Genomic DNA, 23,968 nt, shown 5'->3' on the forward strand with positions numbered 1-23,968 from the left:
ATAAGGTCTCTGAGTTTCAAGGAAATTATAGCTCAGAGGACTTCAATCTGATTTTGGAACTCAATTTATGAGACAAGGATAACATATCAGTGGCTAAGAGTTATGGGAGTTTCAGCCAAGATACCTGGAAAAGACCAAGTTGTCTACCTTAGTGGATAACTTGGATTGAGTTATTCCTCTCCCTCTGAGCAGCTTTGGGAGAACAAGACAGTAAAAAGAGTTTTACAGAATACAAAATAACAGAGTTGGAAGGGAGCATATCATTCCAGATAAATGGCTGTCTAGTCTCTTTTTGAAAACATCCAGTGATGGAGACCCACAACTTCTAAAGGCTAATTGTTCTCACTGTCAGGAAATTTCTCCTTAGTTCTAGGTTGCTTCTCTCCTTGATAAATTTTCATCTGTTGCTTCTTGTCCTGCTCTCAGATGTTTTGGAGAATAGATTGACCTTCCTTTTCACTGTAACAACCCCTCAAATATTGGAAGACTGCTATCATGTCATCCCTTTTCCTTCTCTTCATTAGACTAGATATGTCCAGTTCCTACAATTGTTCATCATACACTTTGTTTTAGCCTCCAGCTCCCTAATAATCTTTGTTGCTCTTCTGTACACACTTTCTAAAGTCTCAATAATTTACCTCTGTTTTCAAGAACATATCTTCCAATGTGCTAGAAGAGTCTGCTGTTTCAGATGACATATTGTCCCCAGATGAAGAGGGCATCTGCTCTGGAAAATACTTCACAGAACAAGGATTGGTAGGCTTGCTTGAGCAAGCAGCTTCTTCATTTACTTTGGTAAGAACTTCAAATGTGGCATGTCTGGGGCTTGTGTGAACTTATTTCCAACATACAAAAGCATTCTATATTGCCTTGATGATACCTGGCTGATTTACTAGTGGGGACACTGAAACAGCTTGGCTTCCTATGCACTGAGCAAAAAATCATGTCATGGTTTCAAATGCTCAAATTGAGCCATTTTGCATGCTAATCATTTAGAATGATGTCTGAAGGAGTTCAAATGGCCCGAGAATGGCCCAACAATTTCCGTCCTTCCATATCAGCAGTTCTTTTCTGTATTAGCATAACAGATACAAAGCACTCATGAAGAATGTACGTCATATAAACCACACCACATCAGGGATAGAACCCAGGAACTATCAATATTTTGGACAGCTTATAGCAGGACATTATTGTTAGAGCTGTTTTTCTAGGAAAAGACTCCTGGCACCTGAACTCATCAAAAGACTGGCATGTTTTCCTGCTAGTTGTTGATTTCAGTTCTTAAAGGGTTTATGGTAGCCCTTCAGAAGCCCTAGATTCCTATACAAGAGAGTCTCTAGTTGAGGGAAGACCTAATAAACCCCTTTTTAGACATGTCAGCCCAATTAATTTCAGAGAATGCATGCAATTGTGGATAGGGATATCATCCATCTTATTCCTAAAGCATGCCTTAAGATAAATTTTAAATAACAAAAAATCTTACATTTCAGTTAATTATACTTTGCACAATACATTTCCAACACCAGGACAGGAAATAGTTGTATAATAGTAACAGTTAGATGTTTTCTTCCATGGGACAGCAAATTATTCCTCAAGTAGCCTTCATCAGTCCTGAGAAGAGAAGCATTGCCAGTCTTCTGCAAAGTAATATTTTTGGCAAACCTGCTACCTATCCAGCTAGTGAAGCACTGACTGCTGCTACATACCAGTTGTCCCTCATTTCTCCTATTAGCCATTTCGCTACTTGCTTCTTAATTGTCAGAACTGTCCTGATGGGAAGTTCCATGCCCTCTGAATTCTTACTTCATTTCTTCCCAGGGTGGACTTTATGAGGCTGTCAATGAAACCTACAAGATCCTCATTCCTATCCATGAAGCCAACCGTGACTTCAAGAAGTTGGCAGTTCTGCATGGCAAACTGCAAGATGCTTTCAGCAAGATAACTAGCCAGGTAAGAACATTTTGTAGCAGGGGTTCATATCTCATTTTAGGAGATGAATTAGGATGATGATCAAAAGGAGCATTAACTTCTCTCCTTCCCAAACATTCTTGTGGTCCATTTTATATTTTCTATCAGAAAAAATAAACACAGGGTAGGTTGGCACATCATTTAAGCTGTAGTTTGTTAATTGTCATAATGAAAGGCCAATGTAATCTTGGAATATGTTAATAGAAGTTTTGCGTGCAGACCAATAGGAAATAATTTCATTGCACACTGCACTGGTAAGATTACAACTGGTTTGTTACATTCAGTTCTAAGCATTGTACTTTAAAAAAGATCATGGAAAAGGTGGAGCAGGTTCAAAAAAGAGACTAAAGATGATGAGAGTTCAAGCTCCTATGACCACCATTTAAAGGAGCTGAATACATTCAGCTTGCAAAAGAAAAATGTTAAGTGATTTACAGATACACAAGAGTTAGACATGTGCAAGAGTGGTGCCAGGTTTTCTATTAAAACTGAAAGCGGGATAAGAACCAGCAGGTTGAAATGAAAATCTAGGTTGGATATTTGGATTAGTTTTCTGATGGTAATAGCTGTTAAGTGGAGCTTCTGCTTCCTTATACTGTAGCTTTTCAAGTAGGTATTGGATCTCTACTTGTTAAGATATAAAAAAGCCACACCATAGTTTAGTTAGTGTGAGTATTGAATCCATCTGGATAACTTTATTAAAAGTTTTCATAGCTAAAGTTATGTGGCAGTAGTTTGAATATCAGGACTAAAAGAGTTCCTTGAAGGGGAAATGAAGCATATGGGTTTACTGGGGTATCACTGTTTCATATCATAGATTCCATAAAGAAAAATGAATAGGTAGTGAAATAAACACTTGTAGGTCTCAATTTTTCATAAATATTCCATTTATTTCTATATATTTCATATAAATATGGATGAGGGTAGAAAATGCAGTTAGGAATTGATGAGGATCATTCAGGTAGCTTGTTCAGCCGATATGGTTTTTCCCCTGAGCCAACATCTCGGGATAAATATTTCAGTGTCTCAAATTAGTAATTACTATGTTAATTATATGGTACAATTGATTTTCCTTCATTGTGGAGATCTTAGGGATAGACAGAATGAAGCTAGGTATAAAAAGCCAATTTCTGGCTGCTCTTAAAGGGGAGGGAATTTTGCACTGCAGAATTAACACTCTCCCCAGCCCTAGTCCTAAAGAACAGGTATTGTATGTTCAGTTCAAACATACCCTTGGGACTAGCCATTGATGAGTTAGAGACTAAAGGATACTGAGGTTCAAAAAATTAACTACCTTTCTTCTACCTGTTTTTTCTGTTTCCCTGTCCTCTTTGTTTTGTCAATCAGGCCTCTGGCTGGGAGGTAGGCTATAATGTGTCTTGCTTCTTCTTGTGTGTTTGTGTGAATCTGCATGCAGCTTTAGTCCTGTAATCTCCAGCATTTCTCTGTGCATTCATCATTAAATTACACTACAGCCCTTTTACTACAATTGCATAGCAAAAGAATAGAATATCTTATTTATCTTGACCAAACTATATATGTGTATACCTAAATATCACTAATCTGCAGTTAAAATGAAAACAGTGCAGGGAAACCTCTCTGGATCTCATTTCAACACCTACATTGTTGTTTTCAGTGTCCCAACTTCAAATAGTCCTTGGTTTACAATTGAGATTGGGATTACTAACACACAGAGTTATAAAGCACAATTTCCCCAGACTGCTGCTTAGTGATGACAGTTATGACAGTTTTGGTTGCTGACGTTAAGCAAAGATTTCTGTATTCACACACCACCCTTATAATAGGGAACACTTCCTTTCCATTTTAAATGGAACATTTTATGACTTTGTTTGAATAACCTGGATTATTCTATACTATAGAGGACCTACAGCCTGGACAATTCCCATTGCAGCTTTGTCCCTTTTTAAAAAACTTAAAAAGATGAGCTCCTTGATTATCTTCTCCACTCGTGGTGCTGGAGTGGAAAGGAGCATAACATCGATTTGTGGGAGGGGAGTTGGGGGAAAAGGTGTGTCTTCTTGCTGGGAAACTTCCAACCACAGTCAAAGCCACCAACAGCTGAGTAGCTGTTGATAAATCAGCCACAGCCCTCTGTTCCAGCTTACCCTGCATTGTTCTCCCTCCTCAACTTGCTTATTCTCTATGTTGCTATTGTCCTTGTTCTATTGCTTGAAGGCCCTTGTCTTGTGTCACTGAAACTTCACAAAACTGGCCACTCCCCACTTTAAATTGTAGAGCATGGCTCTCCTGGCCATGTTCCTCCTGTTCTTCCTTGCCCCATTCCTTCTGCTTCTCAAATAAAATAAAAGCTCTGGGATTCAAACCTGCCTAGGAAGGTTTGCCTTTTGTCCTACAGCATACCCAAATGTTTTAGGATCTTCCACGATAGTTCTGGGAGTTGCAATGTGTATTCTTCAAAACTATTATTTTCATAATGAAATCCAGAAGTAGATAATTCAATTCTTAAGTACCCACAGCTTCTGAATTTATCTTGTGAAATAAATAACTGGTCTAAAATAAAAAAAGCTCAGGAATATTATAATGCATGAACAGTGGGGAACACCCTAAAATTATTATTACTAATATCTATGTGCGTTCATCATTTTAATTTCAGAATCAAATTTAAATTATAATCATCTGGCCAAAGAGAGGTGTGTATGTTTGTGTGTGTGTGTGTGTTTGTGTGTGTGTGTGTGTTCCAGTTTGCAAATTAAGGGAGCATTGCACTGGAAGTGCTTCAAAAAATGCCCTGCTAGAAATTGTTGCTAACCTCATTTTTACAAAGAAACAGTTCTTTCTTGACAAAGAATAGATGTTTCAGAAACAGCCTCCAAGTTCTGCTTTGGCAAAGGGAATGGAACAGCTCAGTTGTGAACCTAAGTTTATCTCAGTCTACTAAGGGGCAGTTGGGCTCAGTCAGTGCCAATGTTTTTGGGTTCTTCTATTTAGCATGCTTTATTAAGGCACCTCCTCCCCCCTCCCACTCTGGGCAGCATAGCAGGAAAGTCAGGTATAGAAATTCTCAAGATGAAGAATGTTGGAATTTCGGGTCAGGGTCATTCAGGGTCAACCCTGAATGTTTGGGTTGAGTTTTTTGATAGTACATATATCATGAGGCAAGCCAAATACCTCAGCTCTACTGCTATTGCATCAGGAATGTTTATCTGTGTTTTTCAGACACTGCTGAACTTCAGTAATTTTATAGTTGTTCTGTTCTGTTTTTCTTTTTCTTCATTTCATCTTGATGTTTTTATTTCCATTGGACATCCTTTATCAAAATTAATCAAGTTATGGCTGTTACCAGATGTATTTTTGACCAAAGCTGTGATAAGATTGATGTTAGAGAAAGTTCATAAGTGTCAAATAGCTATTGAAAAATGGGTGGAATATGAATTACATTACCCCAAGGGAGCACTTGATCAAGTTCTGGGCTGTGCACAGAAAACCTTTACCTGCAAAACCATGAAAGTTGTTTCCTCCTTATAATTATAGCAGTACATAAAAATAATGTGTTCAGTAGACAGTGAACGTGCACAGAGATATCCGGAGATCTCATATAACAATAGCAATTTATATTACAATAAAAAAGGATCTCAGTACAGGTAATCCTCAATTTACAGCCACATTTGGGACCAGAATTTTGATCACTAAGTAATGTGGTAGTTAAGCAAATCACATGACCAGACCCGGTTTTATGACCACTTTACCACAGTCATTCAGCGAATCTCATAGTCATTAAATGAATCATGCAGTCAAGCAAATTCAACTTCCCTAATTGACTTTTCTTGTCAGAAGCGACCTAGCTGGGAAGGTTGCAAATCATGATCATGGAACCGCAAGACATGGTAACCATTATAAATGTGCATGGGTTGCCAAGTGCCTGAATTGTAATTATGAGATCGTGGGGGTGGTGCGACAGGCATAACTTTGAGAACAGGTCATAAGTCACTTTTTCTGAGGCCGTTTGCACCACTGTCAAACAAGCGGTTGTAAGTCAAGGACTATTTGTAGTATAATGGCCTTTAAGAACAAATCACTGAGACAAGACTCCTTTCCTCATCCCCAATCTCTCCATCTGGAGAATTGATTTGGTTGAAGAATTGCCATTCTCTTGCTAACTTCTTTCTTTGTTTTCCTTTCCCACTCAACTTCTCTGCTCTTGATGCGGCCCGGTTCTGATTGGTGAGTTGGTACATGTTTTTGGAAACGTAGTGAGTAGCGGACCTGATTAGTTTGCATGATTTTAAAGGAACTGCTAAAGATTTGGGTAAAAGCTTAAAGAAGCAAAAGTATAAATCTCACCAACCCATTTGTAATTACATTGATAAGTACATTTGTAATTATACTAATGAGTACAAAACACTTGTGGATAGGGAGGAAAGGGAAACTTCCAAGGCAGGAGATGGAGGGTTAAAAGCACAGTATCTCCTAGAAAACAGTGTGAGATTTCCAACAAAAGAAGTACAGATTGCTTCATAAAGTGCCAAGAACTTTTATAAAGTCTTAAATTTTTAAAATCTCTGAATTTCTTTTTTTATTCTTTTTTCAAATTTTCAAATTTCTTTTTTCAATTTTTAAATTCATTTTTCATTTTTCAATCTTCTTTCAACTTAAATATTTTAATTTTTAATTCTTTTCTATTTTTAAATCTTTCAATTTTAAATTTTCTTCAATTTTTAATTTTTTTTCAATTAAGAAATAGAAAAAAGTTTACTTATTTTAATTCTTGAGAAATTTTTAAATTTTTAATTAAAAAAATGAAAAAAAAGAGAAAAAATAATAATAAACCATGGAAAAAGACACAGACACTTCAAAACAAGAAGATAGTGATGAATTTTTCAAGACAGAACAAAAGGCCAAGAACCATCATAAATTGACACTTTGCAACAGGAAAAATATTTAATTTTTATAAATGTTTAATTTTTTAACAAACAAACAAACAAACAAGTCATGGAAATAGAGACTGACATTATAGTGACTTGCAAAGTGTGACTTATGTTTCAGTTTATGCATCAAATGTAAACTACTTGAATTACTAGAAGAAAAAATAAAGGGTCTAGAGGCAACTCTACCCATTCTGAAACTCAATGAACAAAGGAAGGAATCCCAACCTAAACAAGAACACTACACCAAAATAAAACACAATACTGAGCAAACAGCTTCTAAATAATTTGATTCCATACATAAACATAAATAAGAAAACTGATACACCCAAATTGAACACAATGGGGAACAAATAGCTTCCGTAAAATGCAAGCCTACATTATGTATCTAAAGAGCACAACCGATGGAAACATGTCACTCTTAGGAGAAAACAACTAAGAGCAATGTTCCTACTATCTGCCATAGCCTACTCCAATGAAGTCCCTCTGGAACTGAAAAATCACTTTCACAGCCTGGGAAATGGGATAGGAGGTGAGAGAGAGAGTCAGGTAGAGTTTCCCAAAAGATGTGGATAACATAAACCAAAACATTCTACATTTGTTATATAAGAAAAACAAGACGTTCAAGAAGAAACAGCCATGGCTGCACAAAGATCTCTCTGACAAACAAAGACAAAAAGTAAACTTTTTTACTTTTTTTTTTTAGACCTAACATTAATACCTGGGAAGATACTGGAAAAAATAATCAAAGAACAGATCTGCAAATATCTAGAAACAAAGTTATAACTAAAAGTCAGCATGGATTTGTTAAAAACAGATCATGTCAAACCAATCTTATTTCATTCTTTGACAAAGTGACTAAATTAGTAGATCGGCAAATGCTGTGGCCATAGTATATTTAGACTTCAGTAAGGCATTCAACAAAGTAGACCACAACCTACTTCTTAATAAACTAGAAAAATGTGGGACAGACAGCATCACCACCAGATGGATTTGTACACTCTTCAATATTTTCATAACTAACTTAGATGAGGGAATAAAAGGTGAACTCATCAAATTTGCAGATGACATTAGGCTGGCAGGAATAGCCAACACCCAGAAGACAAGCTCAGTATCCAAAAAGTTCTTGACAGACTTGAACAATGGGATCCAACAACATGAAATTTAATATGGAGAAAAACAAACTTTTTATATGTAGGCAGGAAAAACCAAAGCTACAAGTACAGATTAGGCGTCCTAGTGGATGATCACATAAACATGAGCCAACAGTGTGCAGCAGCAGCCAAAAAAGCTAATAAAATCCTTGGTTGCATAAACAGAGGCATAGAATCAAAATCACATGAAGACCACACCTGGAATACTGCATCTAGTTTTGGTTACCACATTACAAAAGACTTTGGAAAAAGTGCAAAGGAGAGCTACTAAAATGATTAAGGGTGTGGAGACAAAAACATATGAAGAACAGTTGTAGAAATTGGGTATGGCCAGTCTAGAGAAAAGAAGGAATAGGGCTGACATGATAGCAACATTCCAGTATTTAAGGGGCTTCCACAAAGACGGGGTCAACTTATTTTCCAAAACTCCGGAAGGCAAAGAAGAAACAAAGGATGGAAACTAATCAAGGAGAGAAGCAACCTGGAATTAAGGAGGAACTTTCTAACCAACTTAGCTGGTTAAGTGGAACAGCTTGCCTTCAGAAGTTGTGAGTGCTTCATCACTGGAGGTTTTTAAGAAAAGTCTGGACAGCTACCTGTCTGAGATGGTTTAGAATCTCCTGGTTGAGCAGAGGGTTGGATGAGAAAACCTCCAAGATCCTTTCAGCTATATTCTCTATTCATTACTAGAGTTGCAGGAAGAGATTGGCCTTTATTGGCAAATGATGGTCCCTGAAAGTATCTTCAAGATCCAAGATTACCTGGACTGTTCTTTGTGGATAATGCAAACAGAAGCGAGCCAGAATACAAACTCAGACTTAATTGTAGATGCATATGTTATTGATTATTAGCTGCCCAGAGTTGTTCTTAAAATGAGTAGCTAAATAAATGTGTTAAATAAATAAATAAAAGCTAGATTCAAGGAAAAAATTCCTGAGAGAGGCTAGGTAACTATGTTAGTAAGATATGTTATAGTTAGATTAAAGTGACTTATCTAATTTTGCTATTTTATTTCTCACTCCATTCTTTTAGATTGCTTTAGAGAATGTTTGGAACATATTTCCGGGTTGGTTTTTATGGCAGCAAATTTGGAGACCTGGATGAACAAGAGTTTGTCTACAAAGAACCTTCCATTACTAAATTAGCTGAAATTTCTCATCGACTTGAGGTAAGAGCTAAAATATCCTCAAAGGAGATATAGATGAAGCAATTTAATAATGATTGAATATGTAAGAGACAACAGAGGCAACAGAGGTTGAATTGTGAATGGGAATGATGCATTAATTTTGTCTCTTTAGAGCATTTGCATGCACAGCCATGCTCATATGGCTTGGTAAGAACTTTCTGAAAAGAAAATTCCATTCTTTCAGAAATCTATACAAGTAGTCCTCCAGTTATGACCACAATTGAGCCCCAAATTTCTGTGGCTAAGTGGGTTTTGCCCCATTTTATGATCTTTCTTGCTACAGTTTTAACAACTGAATCCCTGTAGTTATTAAATTAATAACACAGTTACTAGATGAATCCAGCTTCCACATTGACTTTGCTTGTCAGAAGGTCACAAAAGGTGATCGCATGACCCTGAGACACTGCAGCCATCATAAATAACCAACTGCCTAGCATCCAAATTTTGATTATGTGACCATAGGAATACTACAATAGTCATAAGTGTGAAAAACAGCCATAAGTAACTTTTTTCAGTGTCATAATATTTTTTTTTTTTTAATAAAAAAAGTTTTATTTTTACAATCTTATCAAATAATTCATCCAATGTACAGTTATATACAATTAGTCGGGCCTGCCCAGTCACCACCCCCCTTTTTAACCTTCTTCCCTCTTCTACCTTCTTTTACTTTCCAAACCTTCCTCTCCTTCTCTTATCTACCTCCTCCCCTCCACCCTACACTCTTCTCCTCTTCTACCCCTCTTCCTTCCTCTTCTCCTCTTTCCTACCTCCTACTCTCTCTTTTTTCCCTCCCCACCGTTCTAAAATGGCAACTGGTCAGACCCGACCCTACATTAATTATATTTATACATCTTCAATAATCCCTGTACATTAACCATCACTCCATCACTAACCTCAACCCCCCAATTCCCTTCCCCTTTACCCCCCACCCCCCACCCCGACTTCCCAGAACAAAATGCAGGGTATCAAAACTAACAATCATAATCTAAAATAATTCCTAAATTATAATCTCTAGTCTCTCCACGCTTATTCACACTCTCAATTCCCCTCTCCTTCAAAAATATATCTAATACAAATTATTTCCTAAATTTACTCATATGCTATTTGATATTTTTTTATCTGATACTTATTTTGAATATAATCAATCCACATTTTCCATTCTAAAATATATTTTTCTTGTGTATAGTCTTTCAAGTAAGCAGAGATTTTTGCCATTTCTGCCAGATTTGATACTTTAAGAGTCCATTCTTCAATTGTAGGTAATTCTTCTTTCTTCCAATATTGAGCAATCAAAAGTCTTATGGCTGTTATTAAGTTCAGAATCAATTTAGTCTCTATAGCTGTACAATCCATAATTATTCCTAGTAAAAGAACTGCGGGTAAACTTAATCTTCTTTTCAAAATATTCTGCATGATCCACCATACTTTAATCCAAAATGCTTTAACTTTTTGCAAGTCCACCATATATGATAATAAGTAGCATCTTCACAATCACATCTCCAGCATTTAGCCTGTACATTAGGATACATACATGACAATTTTTTGGGGTCTAAATGCCATCTATAAAACATCTTATAAAAATTTTCTCTCATATTTTGCGCTTGTGTAAATTTAACATTCCTCACCCAAATTCTTTCCCAAGTTTCCAACATTATTGGTTGCTGAAAATTTTGTGCCCACTTAATCATACAATCCTTAACCAAATCAGTCTCTGAATCTATTTCTACTAATACATTATACAACCTCTTAATATGCTGTTGACCTTGATCTCTCATTTGTTTTAACAAATTATCCTCAATTTGCTTAACACCTATTATTTGATCTAATTTCCATCTAGCTTGTAGTTGTCCATATTGGAACCATGTATAATTTTTCCCTTCTTCCCCCATCTTTTCTCTAGATTTTAATTGTAACTCCCCCTTTTCCATACAAAGAAGTTCTTTATAAGTAACTACCTCCATCTTTTGATATATATTTATATTTTCTATCATGTGTCTCGGTTTGCCCATATTGGAATCTTTCCATCTAATTTGTATTGATATTTCCTCCAAACCCTCAATAATGCATTTCTAATTATATTATTTTTAAATATTTTATCAACTTTCTTATCATATAATAAATAGGCATGCCACCCATATAACAAACCATAACCTTCTATATTCAGAACTCTTTCCTCAGTTAAATTAATCCAATCAGTAATTAATGATAAAACAACTGCTTCATAATACAATTTTAAATTAGGCATTTTAAGACCCCCTTTCCTTATATCCTGCATTACTTTTAATTTTATTCTTGGTTTTTGCCCATCCATACAAATTTACTAATCCCTTTTGCCATTCCTGTAATTTAATATCATTCTTAAACACCGGTATCATTTGAAACAAAACAAAAACCTGGGCAAAACATTCATTTTATAGCCGCTATTCTTCCCAGCAAAGATAGTTGTAACTTCTTCCAACTCTCCATTTCTTTCCATACCTTCTGCCACAATACCTCATAATTATTTTTGTATAATTTAACATTTGAAGCTGTAATATATATTCCTAAATATTTAACCTTTTAACGATTTCAAAACCTGAAGTTCTTTCTAACTCTTCTTTTGTTGTATATTCATATTTTTAGTTATCATCTTTGTCTTTTGCTGATTCACCTTAAATCCAGATACTTTACCATACTGACCAATTATATCTTTTAAACCAGTTACTGAGTATATTGGTTGAGATACAGTAACAACCAGGTCATCTGCAAAAGCTCTTAATCTATAATCTTGATGTTTAACTCTAATTCCCTTTATTCGATCGGAACCACGATGTTATTCAGAAGAATTTCTAAAGTTAAAATAAAAGTAATGGGGACAAGGGACATCCCTGTCTCGTCCCTTTCTCAATTTTAAAAGTTTCTGTTAACCCACCATTTACTATTATTTGTGCTGTTTGCTTCTGATATATTGCTTTAATTGCACGAATAAAATAATCCCCAAATTGCATTTTTTCTATTACTTTAAACAAAAACTGCCAATCCAATCTATCAAAAGCTTTTTCAGCATCCAAAAAAAGGAATGCCGCTGATACTTGGTTGTTTCGTTCCAAATATTCAAGTAAATTTACGATTTGCCTCACATTATATCTCATCTGCCTACCCTTAATAAATCCTGACTGATCATTATGAATTATTTGATTCATCACTGGCATTAATCTATTAGCCAATATCTTGGTAAATATCTTGTAATCAGTATTTAAAAGTGATATAGGCCTATAATTCTCTGCTTTAATACCATCTCGATCTTCCTTCGGTATTAACGAAATAAAGGCTGTCCTCCATGAAGGGGGAACATCTCCTCCCATTTGAATTTTATTAAATAACTCTTTAAGTGGTTCAACCATCTCATTTTGTAAATTTTATAATAAACAGCTGTTAAACCATCTGTTCCTGGTGCTTTACCGATTTTAAGTTGTTTAATTGCTAAGAAAATTTCCTCTGAAGTAATTAATTGATTCAATTCTTCTCTTTGATTTTCTGTAAGCTCACAAATATTTTGTTGTTGTAAATATCTTTCTATCTCTGTATCATCAACCATATCCCTAGAATATAACTTACTATAATACTCTAAAATGCTTTTTAATCAAGTTCTTTTGAGAAACTTCCTTACCCCTATATTCTATTTTATCAATCGATCGTGATTTCTGTTTTTTCCTTATTAAATAGGCAAGCCATCTTCCTGGCTTATTGGCATTATTAAACGTATTATGTTTTACATATTGTAAATTAATTGCTACTTGATCTGCCATCAACATATTAAACTGACCTCTCAATATATTTATTGATTCTTTTATTTTACTATTTCCTGGGCTATTTTATCAATAATTGTTCTTTCTTTTAATTTCCTCTTCCAGTTCCTTTTTCTTTTTCTGCAATTTATTTTTGTATTTAATATTCATTTGTATAAGATTTCCTCTCATATAAGCCTTACTGGAGTCCCAAATCATCTCTATAGATGTCTCTTTTTTCATATTCATAATAAAAAATTCTTTCATTTGTTTTTTACATTCATTTACATTTTGTTCATATTTAAACAAATTCTCATTCAACCTCCATGATCTCCTTGCCTCCCTTTTCCTCTCAAATTCAATCCCAACTGGACTATGATCAGATAAAGTTCTTGAACAAATCTTAGTCTTCTTCACTCTAGAATACAAATCATTAGTAATCAAAATAAAATCAATCCTCGAAAATGATTGGTGCCTATCAGAAAAGAAGGTAAAATCCCTCTCTTCTGTATTATGTTCTCTCCAAATATCTCTTAATTCCAAGTCCTCCATCATTTCAAAAAAAGCCTTTGGTAATTTCGCCCGGCTTGATATCTTCCTTAAGCTTTTTTTGTCTTTTTGAGTATCCAACACACCATTCCAATCACCCATTAATATATATGATTTATAATCCCAAAATACTATTCTTTTATGTAAAAACTTGAAAAAAATTTCTTGTTGTTGATTCGGAGCATAAACTCCTATTAATAATGTCTTCTTTCCCTCCAACAAGAGTTCAATAGCAATGTATCTTCCTTGCTTATCCACCTCAATTAATTTTGCTGATATATCCTTCTTTATATATATAACTAAACCATTTTTCTCCAAAGAGGAGGCAACAAAATGTACTCCCAGTTTTGAATTTATCAAATATTTCTGGTCTAAAGATCTAATATGTGTTTCTTGTAAACAAGTAATGTCATTTTTAAATTGTTTCAAATAATAAAATACTTTCCTTCTCTTCATGTGAATTCAAACCATTAACATTCCAAGATAATAGTTTAATTGCCATTATCGGCCAAAGGAAACTTTTGGAACACTAGCCGCAAATCACATTTTGCTTTAGGCCTTGCTCCTCCCACTGTTTCCGTTGTAGTAGTTGCCAGTTGTTGTTGTGCCTTCATCTCTTGTTCCTTGCGTTTAGCAGCAGCTCTTGTCAGCCTTTGTTCTTTTGAATCTGGACCCGTCATAGGTATTTCCAACACTTGTAATAAATCTTCTTCCATCGCAATCTGTTCTTGAACCTGCCTCACTTCTCTTCCTTCACTTCAGTCTCCTTTCTTCTAGCATCCAGTGGAGAAAGACTTCCAACTTTAATGCCTCAACATAAAATTCTCTTGCTTTTCCAACTGTATTGAGACGATGTACTTTCCCTGCATAATATACTATTATACCAGTTGGAATATCCCATCTATATTCAATCTGACGTTTTTTAAGTTCATTCACCAGGAAGGCAAATTCCTTTCTAGCCCTTAACATTTTGGGTGGAATTTCCTTTAATATTAAAATATCCTGACCAGCAATCTGAATCTTCTCCCCCTTATATGAGGCTTGCAAAATCTGATTTCTCACTGTTCTATTTGTAAAATAAATAACAACATCCCTTGGCAACTTTTTTTGCCTTGCTATCCAAGAATTCACACGATATATTTTATCAATTTGATAAGCCACATCTGCTGGACGAGCTGCTAATATCTCAGCAAATACTTCAGAAAAATTTCCTTAAATCCTCTTCTTTATTCTCTTTCAGACCACGAATTCTTAGAGCAAATTCCATATTTCTGTATTGTATCAAAACTATTTCATCATCTGTTTTTCCATTTTACTTTGAAATTCAGCCATTTTATTATCTAATTTTGAATTATGTTGCTTAATTTCTTCAACCTCCTCTTCCAATAAAATCACATTATTTGCCAAACTTTGTACTGCAATTACAAATCCTTCCTTAACTTCTTTATTTCCCACTTGAATTTCTGATATCTGCTCTTTCATTTCCAACATCTCCTCAGTTATTACTTTAAATTTTTCTTGCATAAAGTCTTTTAAATTCTCTTGTACCGCCTCTAAGTTCAATGTTCTAGTCTCCACTGTATGAGCTGGAGAGGCACCAGCTGAGGAGATTCCAGAGCCCTTTGTTACAGTAGACTTTAATTGTTTGGCTGCCATCTTCTATAAAATTATTTATTTATTTCCAACTTAATATTCAGTTTAAATCTTCTTAACCTCTGGGAAACACAGTCCTTTAAAGCTTTTTTTAAAGCAATATTTAAAAAGAAAATCTCTCCTAGATTCTAGGCAGCAAAGAGTTAAAGAGTTAAAGCAGCAAGTAACATGCAAATTACCAACTGCAGACAAACGCTGAAAGTATCACTTTCGCTTTCCACTCGTTAACTTGTTAACAATTCGCCTCCATTTTCTTGCTGTTTTCAAACTTATTACAAAGTATCGGGGAATCGGCTTGGCTACTTGCATAAAGTTCTCCCACTTTCGTTCTGTCCGGTATAATCCTTTATTGTCCAAAATAAATCTCGGCATTTGGTCGTGGTGATTGGTTCCGCCCAAGCAGAAGAATCCTCGGATCTGGAGCTCTTCGGGTTGCTGGAGGGAACTTAACCCTTCAAACCCCTTTTTTCTCAGGGGCTTTAGGGAAATTCAACCTCTGCCCTCAGCTCACCCCCTCCTCTTCTCCCGAAGAGAGGGTTTTTCGAACCGCTGGACAGCAGATTTAAGCTGTCCTAGCGATTCCACAAAATCCAGAGGTTGGTGATCGTAAAGATCACCGCCATCACCTACGGTGCCAAACCGGAAGTCCTTCAGTGTCATAATATTGAACGCTCATTAAATGAATGGTTGTAAGTCAAGGACTACTTTTATACATTGTGCAGTGTGCATATGCATAGTGATCAGACTAGCTGATCTCCATACATTCTTATCTAGATAGTAGTATCAACATACTTGATGTTTTATTTATATTAATACAATCTATTAATATTAATATATGTATTAGATTTTATCTTGCCTTTATTATTTTATAGATATTGTAACTCAAAGCAATGAACAGATATAATACATCTTTCTCCTCCTATGTTCCTCAAAACAACAACCCTGCAAGTTGGATTGGGGTAAGAGACAGTGACTGGCCCAAAGTTACCCAATTGGTTTTTATGCCTAAAGCGGGAGTAAGACTCATCTCCTGGTGTGTAAGCCAGCACTTTAACTATTACACCAAACTAGCTCTCACTTTGATAAGAATATAATTATAAGCTTCTATAATATAGAAGAAGGGTGGCTCAGGGGCTAGGACGTTGAGCTTATCGATTGAAAGGTCGCCAGCTCAGCGGTTCGAATCCCTAGTGCTGCCATGTAATGGGGTGAGCTCCCGTTACTTGTCCCAGCTTCTGCCAACCTAGCAGTTTCGAAAGCCCGTAAAAATGCAAGTAGAAAAAATAGGGACCACCTTTGGTGGGAAGGTAACAGCATTCCGTGTGCCTTTGGCGTTGAGTCATGCCGGCCACATGACCACGGAGATGTCCTCGGACAGTGCTGGCTCTTCGGCTTTGAAAGGGAGATGAGCACCGCCCCCTAGGGTCAGCAACGACTAGCACATATGTGCGAGGGGAACCTTTACCTTTATAATATAGAAGATAGCTGTTTGCCAGTACTTGGGGGTTGTCGCAAAGAAGAGGGGGTTGATTTACTGGATCCAACCTAGAACTAAAGACAAATTTCCTAACAGTGAGAACAATTAATCAGTGGAACAGTTTGTCTCTACAAGATTTGGTGGCTCCATCACTGGATGGTTTCAAGAAGAGACTGGACAATGATTTGTCCAGAATGGTATAGAACCGTGATGGCGAACCTATGGCATGCATCAGCATCCTCTTTGTGGGCAGATGAGCCATTGCCCCAGTTCAGCTCCGCTGCGCATGTGCACACGTCTCCCACTGGCCAGCTGGTCTTCGGGTCTCTGCCACACATGCGTGGGGGTCCCACATGGGGGGGTCCGTGTGCATGCGCAGGGAGGGGGCGTGAGGGAGGTGGGGGCATTCACAAGGGGGCAAGGCACATGCTGGGAGTTGTGTGGGGGTGGGGGACATGCTGAGCGTGTATGCGGGGGCAGAGCACATGTGCAGGTGCCGCACACGCATTGCATTTTGGGGGTTTGGGCATTCGGTCCAGAAAAGGTTAGCCATCACTGGTATAGAATCTCCAGTGGCTGGACTAGAAGATCTCCAAGATCTCTGCTACCCTTGTTTTCACGATGCTTTTTCCCAGTAGCCTATTGGATACTTTCCAGGGAGGCAGGCTCATCATCTACTATCATGTAGACATGATTTTGGTTATGAATTGTCTTTTTCTTGGCAGAATAATGGAGTGGATTGCCATTGCTGTCTCATTGCTGAGCCTGAACTCATGTTTGCGGGATCTTGGGTAGCCTGGGTGGGAATATGTAGTTCTAACAATTATAGAAATAAATAAGAAATTTGAACTATGTACAATTTGCTAAAGATATTGATGAGATCTTGGTGTATTTCCCCTCCTTTTTAAAATAATAGATTGGTGAGTGGGAAGGATTGTCTGTTGATGCTATAGAAAATGTACTACATACTATGAGAAACGGCATAATATACAGAGTGGTCTATTAAGCAGGGTCTCACATTTAGGGAGAATCAAATTCTTCCTAGGGAGAATTTTCTGCATCTTTTCTGTATGCTCTTCCTCCTGAAGGATGCTCTAATTGAGGTATGTGATAAGCTTATGTATTGGAGTAAGACTATGATGTATCTTACTCAAAATTTTATACTGATATAATTATATAAAAGATCATTAAATCAACAAAAACATTTTGTTTCTATTGGACACAATTTTAAGAAGGAAAGTTAGTTATTGGAAATGCTCAGAATCTCATATTAATTTTATTCTACTTGCCATTTAACTTTTGGAAATGTTGAATTGTTCTTTTTTTTTTTTTTAATAAAAAAGTTTTATTTTAACATTCATATCCAATAACATATTTAGTGTACCATCATATACAATTAATCGGACCTGCCCGGTCACCACCCCCTTCCTACTCTCTTCCCTTCTCTACCTTCTACTTTCCACGACCATCCTCCCCTTATCTACACCCTCTCCTCCTTCCTTCCTACTCCTTTCTTCTCCCTCTTCTATCCCTCTTCCTTCCTTTCCTCTTCCTCCTCTTCTCTTTCCTACCTCCTTCTCTCTTCTACTTCCTTCTTTCCCGTCATTCTGAAGTGGTAGCCAGGCAGCTCCGATCTTACATTAATTATACTTCTTCAATCATCTTTGTACATTAACCATCAATCCATTTTCTACCCTCATCCCCCCTCCCCCTCCCTTCCCCTTCCTCCCCCCACCCCCCAGGACTTCCCAGAACCGCATACAGGGTATAAAACTAACAACAAAAATTAAAATATAACACAAATCAAAATCCATAGTCATTCCTTAAAACCTCAACTCCCCTTCCAGAAACAAAGAAAATACATTTCTTCCAATCCATTATATATCAGACCATTCCACTCCTAGAGTTCTCAGAAATTTCCGATTGAGTTGGTGTTTGTTCTTCAATAAAGTACATAGTTTTTAATATCCAACCTTCATCAATCAATACCAAAACAACGTTCCATCTTCCAATATTCACCAAGGGTTCTTCTAAAATGTCTTTCTTCCTTAAGCAGTCTCTCAAGAATAGTTCATATTTCCAACTTAATTTCTTAAATTTTTCTGTCCAACCTTCAAGGGTAAACATTAATCCATCTTTTCATATCTTTGATATGATTTATATACATCAAATAATATTACAAATATTATTATTAATCTTATATTATCTCCCCAATATATCAATTGTAATAATTAAAATCTTCACTTTACCTTGCTTATATCAAATAACATTATTAAAATTACACCTATAACTTATCCAAAATATATCTGTTATAACAATTAAATTCTAGTTAGCAATATAACAACATTACATCCATCTCCTAAATATAATATTTAATCCAAATTCCTAAATTTTATTATCTATCCTCCAAAGTTAAACAATATTCCATCTCCCTATTCCTTTATACCTCAAATATATCAAATAGTACCCCTAAAATTACACATTTATATCCAAAATATAAGGGCCTCTGTGGCTCAGGCTGCTAATGCAGTCTGTTATTAACAGCAGCAGCCTGCAATTACTGCAGGTTCTAGTCCCACTAGGCCCAAGGTTGACTCAGCCTTCTATCCTTTATAAGGTAGGTAAAATGAGGACCCAGATTGTGGGGGGCAATAAGTTGACTTTGTATATAAATATACAAATAGAATGAAGACTATTGCTAACATAGTGTAAGCCGCCCTGAGTCTTCGGAGAAGGGCGGGATATAAATGTAAAAAAAAAATCATTTACAAAAATTAACCATAATTATATATATATATATATATATATATATATATATATATATATATATATATATATATATATATATATATATATATATATATATATATATATATATATATATATATATATATATATATATATATATATATATATATATATATATAATAGAATTAAACATTCTCCCTCCCCTTCTTCTGTCTTACACATTTTCCACCATCTATTCATCATTCAACTTAACATCTATTGATAAAGGGTTCCCAATCACCGGCTGCGCGGGTGATAGAAGGAGCCCCTCGTGGCTCCCGGGTGACACCTATCCTGCGCAGACTGCACTGGCTACCTGTGGCCTTCCGGGTGCGCTTCAAGGTGTTGGTGATCACCTTTAAAGCGCTCCATGGCATAGGGCCGGGCTATTTACGGGACCGCCTTCTGCTACCGAATACCTCTCACCGACCCGTGCGCTCTCACAGAGAGGGACTCCTCAGGGTGCCGTCAGCTAGGCAGTGTCGTCTGGCGACACCCAGGGGAAGGGCCTTCTCTGCGGGGGCTCCCGCCCTCTGGAACGAGCTCCCCCCAGGACTTCGCCAACTCTCGGACCTTAGAACCTTCCGTCGTGAACTTAAAACACACTTATTCAGGTGCGCAGGACTGGATTAGATTTTTTAGTTTTTTAAATTTTAAATTTTGTACTGATTTTAATTGGTTTTGTTATTTTTAGTTAAATTGGCCGGTTAAATATTTCATTTTAAAATTATTTTAAATTTATTGTCTATCTATGTATTTTAATAAGGCTGTACACCGCCCTGAGTCCTTCGGGAGAAGGGCGGTCTAGAAATTTAATAAATAAATAAATAAATAAATAAATAAATAATACATTAGTGTAGAAATCTCGTGCTTTAAAAACTGTATTGAGAAAATACTTTCTTCCTTTATAATTTACTGTTAAACCAGCTGGAACCTCCCACCTAAAATATATCTTATGTTTCTTAAGCTCATCCACTAAAAAGGCAAATTCTTTTCTCTTTCTTAACATTTTAGGAGGAATTTCCTTCATCATTATTATATCTTGTCCTAATATTTGAAATTTATTTTTATAAAATGCTTGCAAAATTCCATACCTAATCTTCTTATTTGTAAAATAAATAACCACATCTCTCGGTAAACACTTCTGCCTTGCCAACCAAGAATTAACACAATAAATTTTTTCAATATTAACTTCAAAATCTTCTGGTTCCACTCCCTCTATCTGAGCAAAGGCCTGAATAAAAATCTCTTTCAAATTTTCCTCTTTGCATTCTCTTAATCCCCTCACCCTTATAGCATATTCCATTAATTTATATTGTAATATAACCCTTTCTTCATCTGCCCTATCTACCTTAACCTGAATATCATCTATTTTATTTTCTAAATTCAAATTAATTTGAACTTCGTCCATTTTCCTTTGCAAATCTAAATTAATTTGGTTAAGTTCATCCAGTCTTTCTTCTGTCTGAATACTAGATAACAATAATGGGGTAATTGATTCCTTTAATTTTTTCATCTCCCTCCTCTGCTCTTCCACCATATCTTTAAAATCCAGTATTTCTTTCTCCATTTCATTAAATTTTTGATCTATTTCTGAAAGATGAGCCTCCATAAGCTCCTGTAAAAAATTCCTTAGGCTTTCTTTAATATCTTCTTTTAATTTCCGTATCTGAACTGAATTTCCAATATTTTAGAAGTGGTTAAATCTCTTTGCTTGAAGGCCATTTTTAAACTAAGTAATACCAAGAAGAAGAAAAAAAGAAAAAAAAATTCAGTAAGCTTTTCTTCTTAAACACTGTAAGAAAAAGATTAAAAAAAAGAATTTTTTTAAAAAAATCCATTTTAAAAAAAATATCTTGTTATATTCTTCTTAAAGGTTCCACGCCAGCAATTGTAATAAGCATTTCCTTAGCTTTCACTTAGCTTAGCTTTCACTTCCAATACACAAAACGCCATTTCCTTTCATCATCTCCAATCTTGAATACAAATACATTCTCTGTCAGGGAGTTAAAATCTTCTTACAATCAAATGCCAACGCTCCTGTTTTCAGCTCTGTCCGCGTTAGCAGTCCTTCAGTAATCCATTTCAGTCACGGAGATGGACGCTGCGTTTTGTTCTGCCATTTGGCAGAAGCGTTCTGGATTCCGGAGCTTTTTTCGGACTATAGAAGGAGCGTTCCCAACAAGCCACCAGAAATCTTCCTGGGGCTTTCCTTGGGGGCTCTACTTCAGCCCGAATGCTCACCTCCCTCTCTTTGCCCGAGGGAAGAGATTTTCAAGCTGCTTGACAGCAGATTAACGCTGTCTAAACAGCTCTAAGAATCACACAGAACTGGCGGTCTGAAATAGCCTGCCATTAACGAAGCGGAGCCACTGGAAGTCCCATTGAATTGTTCTTTTGAAGTATTTATCAATAGTATATAGTTGAAAACCAAAAGGAATGCAATTATGACTGTTCTTCCGTTTTTAGATCAGACTTTAAACTGCCAGAATGAAGCCACCTTCTTGGCTTTGTTATTGGCGGGGGGAAAAAGTCATTATTGGTACATGTTTCTGGTAGTAGCCAACATACCAGCAGATGGGCTGCATCTGTATCTCCCTGTCAAGCCTGAAGCTGACCTGGCTATGGCCGTTTTTTTCTGTGGGTTTTTTTCCTATCGAGGTTTCTTTTCACATGGCTTCAGGTTGACACAGCTTAGAGCTGAGGTGGGGTAGAGGTAGATGGGGTTTTGTAGCTAAAACAAAATAGCTCTCTGGTGAGTCAGAGACATTCCAACGGCTGGCTGGCCAGAAGAGGAAAGATGTAACCAGGCAACCAGGCATAACCAGATTGGACAATGTGAATTATTGTTTTGAGAAAACAGGAAAGTTTTACTTTTTAATGTGGTGGAAAGCACGGGAACATTCAGAGCTGGATTTCCACCAGTTTGTGCCAAGATGATATCCCCAAATAAAACTGTTCTTTGAGGAACCAACCTGCCTCGGAGTCCTGTTTGAAATGGGTGTATTACAGGGGTGAAATGCTACCGGATCGGAGGGGATTGCGCGATCCGGTAGCGATGGCAGCTGCTGGTTCGGAGGACCGGTAGCAAAAATCCCTGGCCCCGCCCCCCCTGCCTCTGCTGAGCCGCACCATCTGCAGAGGTTTGTTTTTTTTACTTTTAAAAGCTGGTTTTGCTTCAGCAGAAACAGGCCTTTAAAAGTAAAAAACAGCAGAACCTTACTTGTACTTTTAGATTTTAAGATTTTAAGGCACTTACCTGATTACTGAAGAACGCATGGCTCTCTTTCCAGCCTGAAAGCTCTAGTTTCAGTTTCAGCCCAGACAGAATCAATCTATTCTGCTAATCTATTTATTTATTTATTTATTTATTTTTTATTTACATTTATATCCCGCCCTTCTCCGAAGACTCAGGGCGGCTTACAGTGTGTAAGGCAATAGTCTCATTCTATTTGTATATTTACAAAGTCAACTTATTGCCCCCCCAACAATCTGGGTCCTCATTTTACCTACCTTATAAAGGATGGAAGGCTGAGTCAACCTTGGGCCTGGTGGGACTAGAACCTGCAGTAATTGCAGGCAGCTGTGTTTTAATAACAGGCTATCTTACAGCCTGAACCACCACGGCCCCTATTTCCTCGGTGATCAACTGGCTGGCTTTGCTGAGGAACTCTGGGATTTGAAGCCCACAATAAAATAAAATAAAATATTTGTGCAGCTTTCTGAGATTTGGTGTGTTTCTGTAGTGTTTCACTCTAACTACACAAACACACAAAATCTCAGAAAGCTGTATGTGGCATATTGTGTATGTGTGTGTGAGTTGTGTGTGTGTAAAGTGTGAAAGTTGGTTTTTGAGCCTTTTGTGGCTATGTGAAGTGTGAAGTGCAGCTGCTTTTACATTGTGTGTGAGTCAGTTGTGTTGTGTTGTGTGTGTGTAAAGTGTGAAAGTTGGTTTTTGAGCTTTTTGTGGCTATGTGAAGTGTGAAGTGCAGCTGCTTTTACACTGTGTGTGAGTCAGTTGTGTTGTGTTGTGTTGTGTGTGTGTAAAGTGTGAAAGTTGGTTTTTGGTACCTATTATTGTTTTTTATACTTTGTTTATTATTTTTATTATTTATTGTTATTGGCCACGCCCACCAAGCCATCTGACCACCAAGCCACGCCCACCAATTAAGCCATGCCCACAGAACTGGTAGGGAAAATTTTTAGATTTCACCTCTGGTGTATTACTTGGAACTCTGACACTCTCCACATTCCCATAAGGTGTTGTTATCTGCTAAGAGTCTCCACTTGAACTTACTTGTTTTATGCATAGGCATTCCAACTCTCAACCTAATCAAGGTCCTCCAAGTAGTGTAAGGGAGGTTAGATCCTTCAGGCATGTCCTCCTTTAGTATTATTCTTTGCTCAATAAACTCCTTCCTCCATCTTTTAATTCAATTTTGTTTTTGTGTACCCACAAGAATGTTTTTCTTGCCATAAAGCTGTTCCTAGTTCTGAGTCGATGAGCCTGGGACATATGTCTG

General features: G+C 36.6%; 1 protein-coding gene across 15 annotated transcripts in view; it reads left to right on the forward strand.

Annotated features, from left to right (window-relative positions):
* Positions 1 to 23,968, forward strand: part of DOCK6 (dedicator of cytokinesis 6) — a 213,849-nt gene that overhangs the window by 178,336 nt on the left and 11,545 nt on the right. For 11 of the 15 annotated variants that reach the window (XM_058165870.1, XM_058165876.1, XM_058165871.1 and 8 more), the window contains 3 exons: positions 652 to 795; positions 1,819 to 1,950; positions 9,069 to 9,194. In XM_058165870.1, coding sequence (XP_058021853.1) covers positions 652 to 795; positions 1,819 to 1,950; positions 9,069 to 9,194 — 402 coding nt within the window. Of the gene's footprint in view, positions 1 to 651; positions 796 to 1,818; positions 1,951 to 9,058; positions 9,195 to 16,053; positions 17,004 to 23,968 lie in introns of those variants that run through there. The other 4 variants (XR_009153093.1, XM_058165881.1, XR_009153092.1 and 1 more) reach the window with 4 other exon arrangements.

Source organism: Ahaetulla prasina, chromosome 2 (genome assembly GCF_028640845.1).
Source record: "Ahaetulla prasina isolate Xishuangbanna chromosome 2, ASM2864084v1, whole genome shotgun sequence".
In the NCBI taxonomy this organism is placed as follows: domain Eukaryota; kingdom Metazoa; phylum Chordata; class Lepidosauria; order Squamata; family Colubridae; genus Ahaetulla; species Ahaetulla prasina.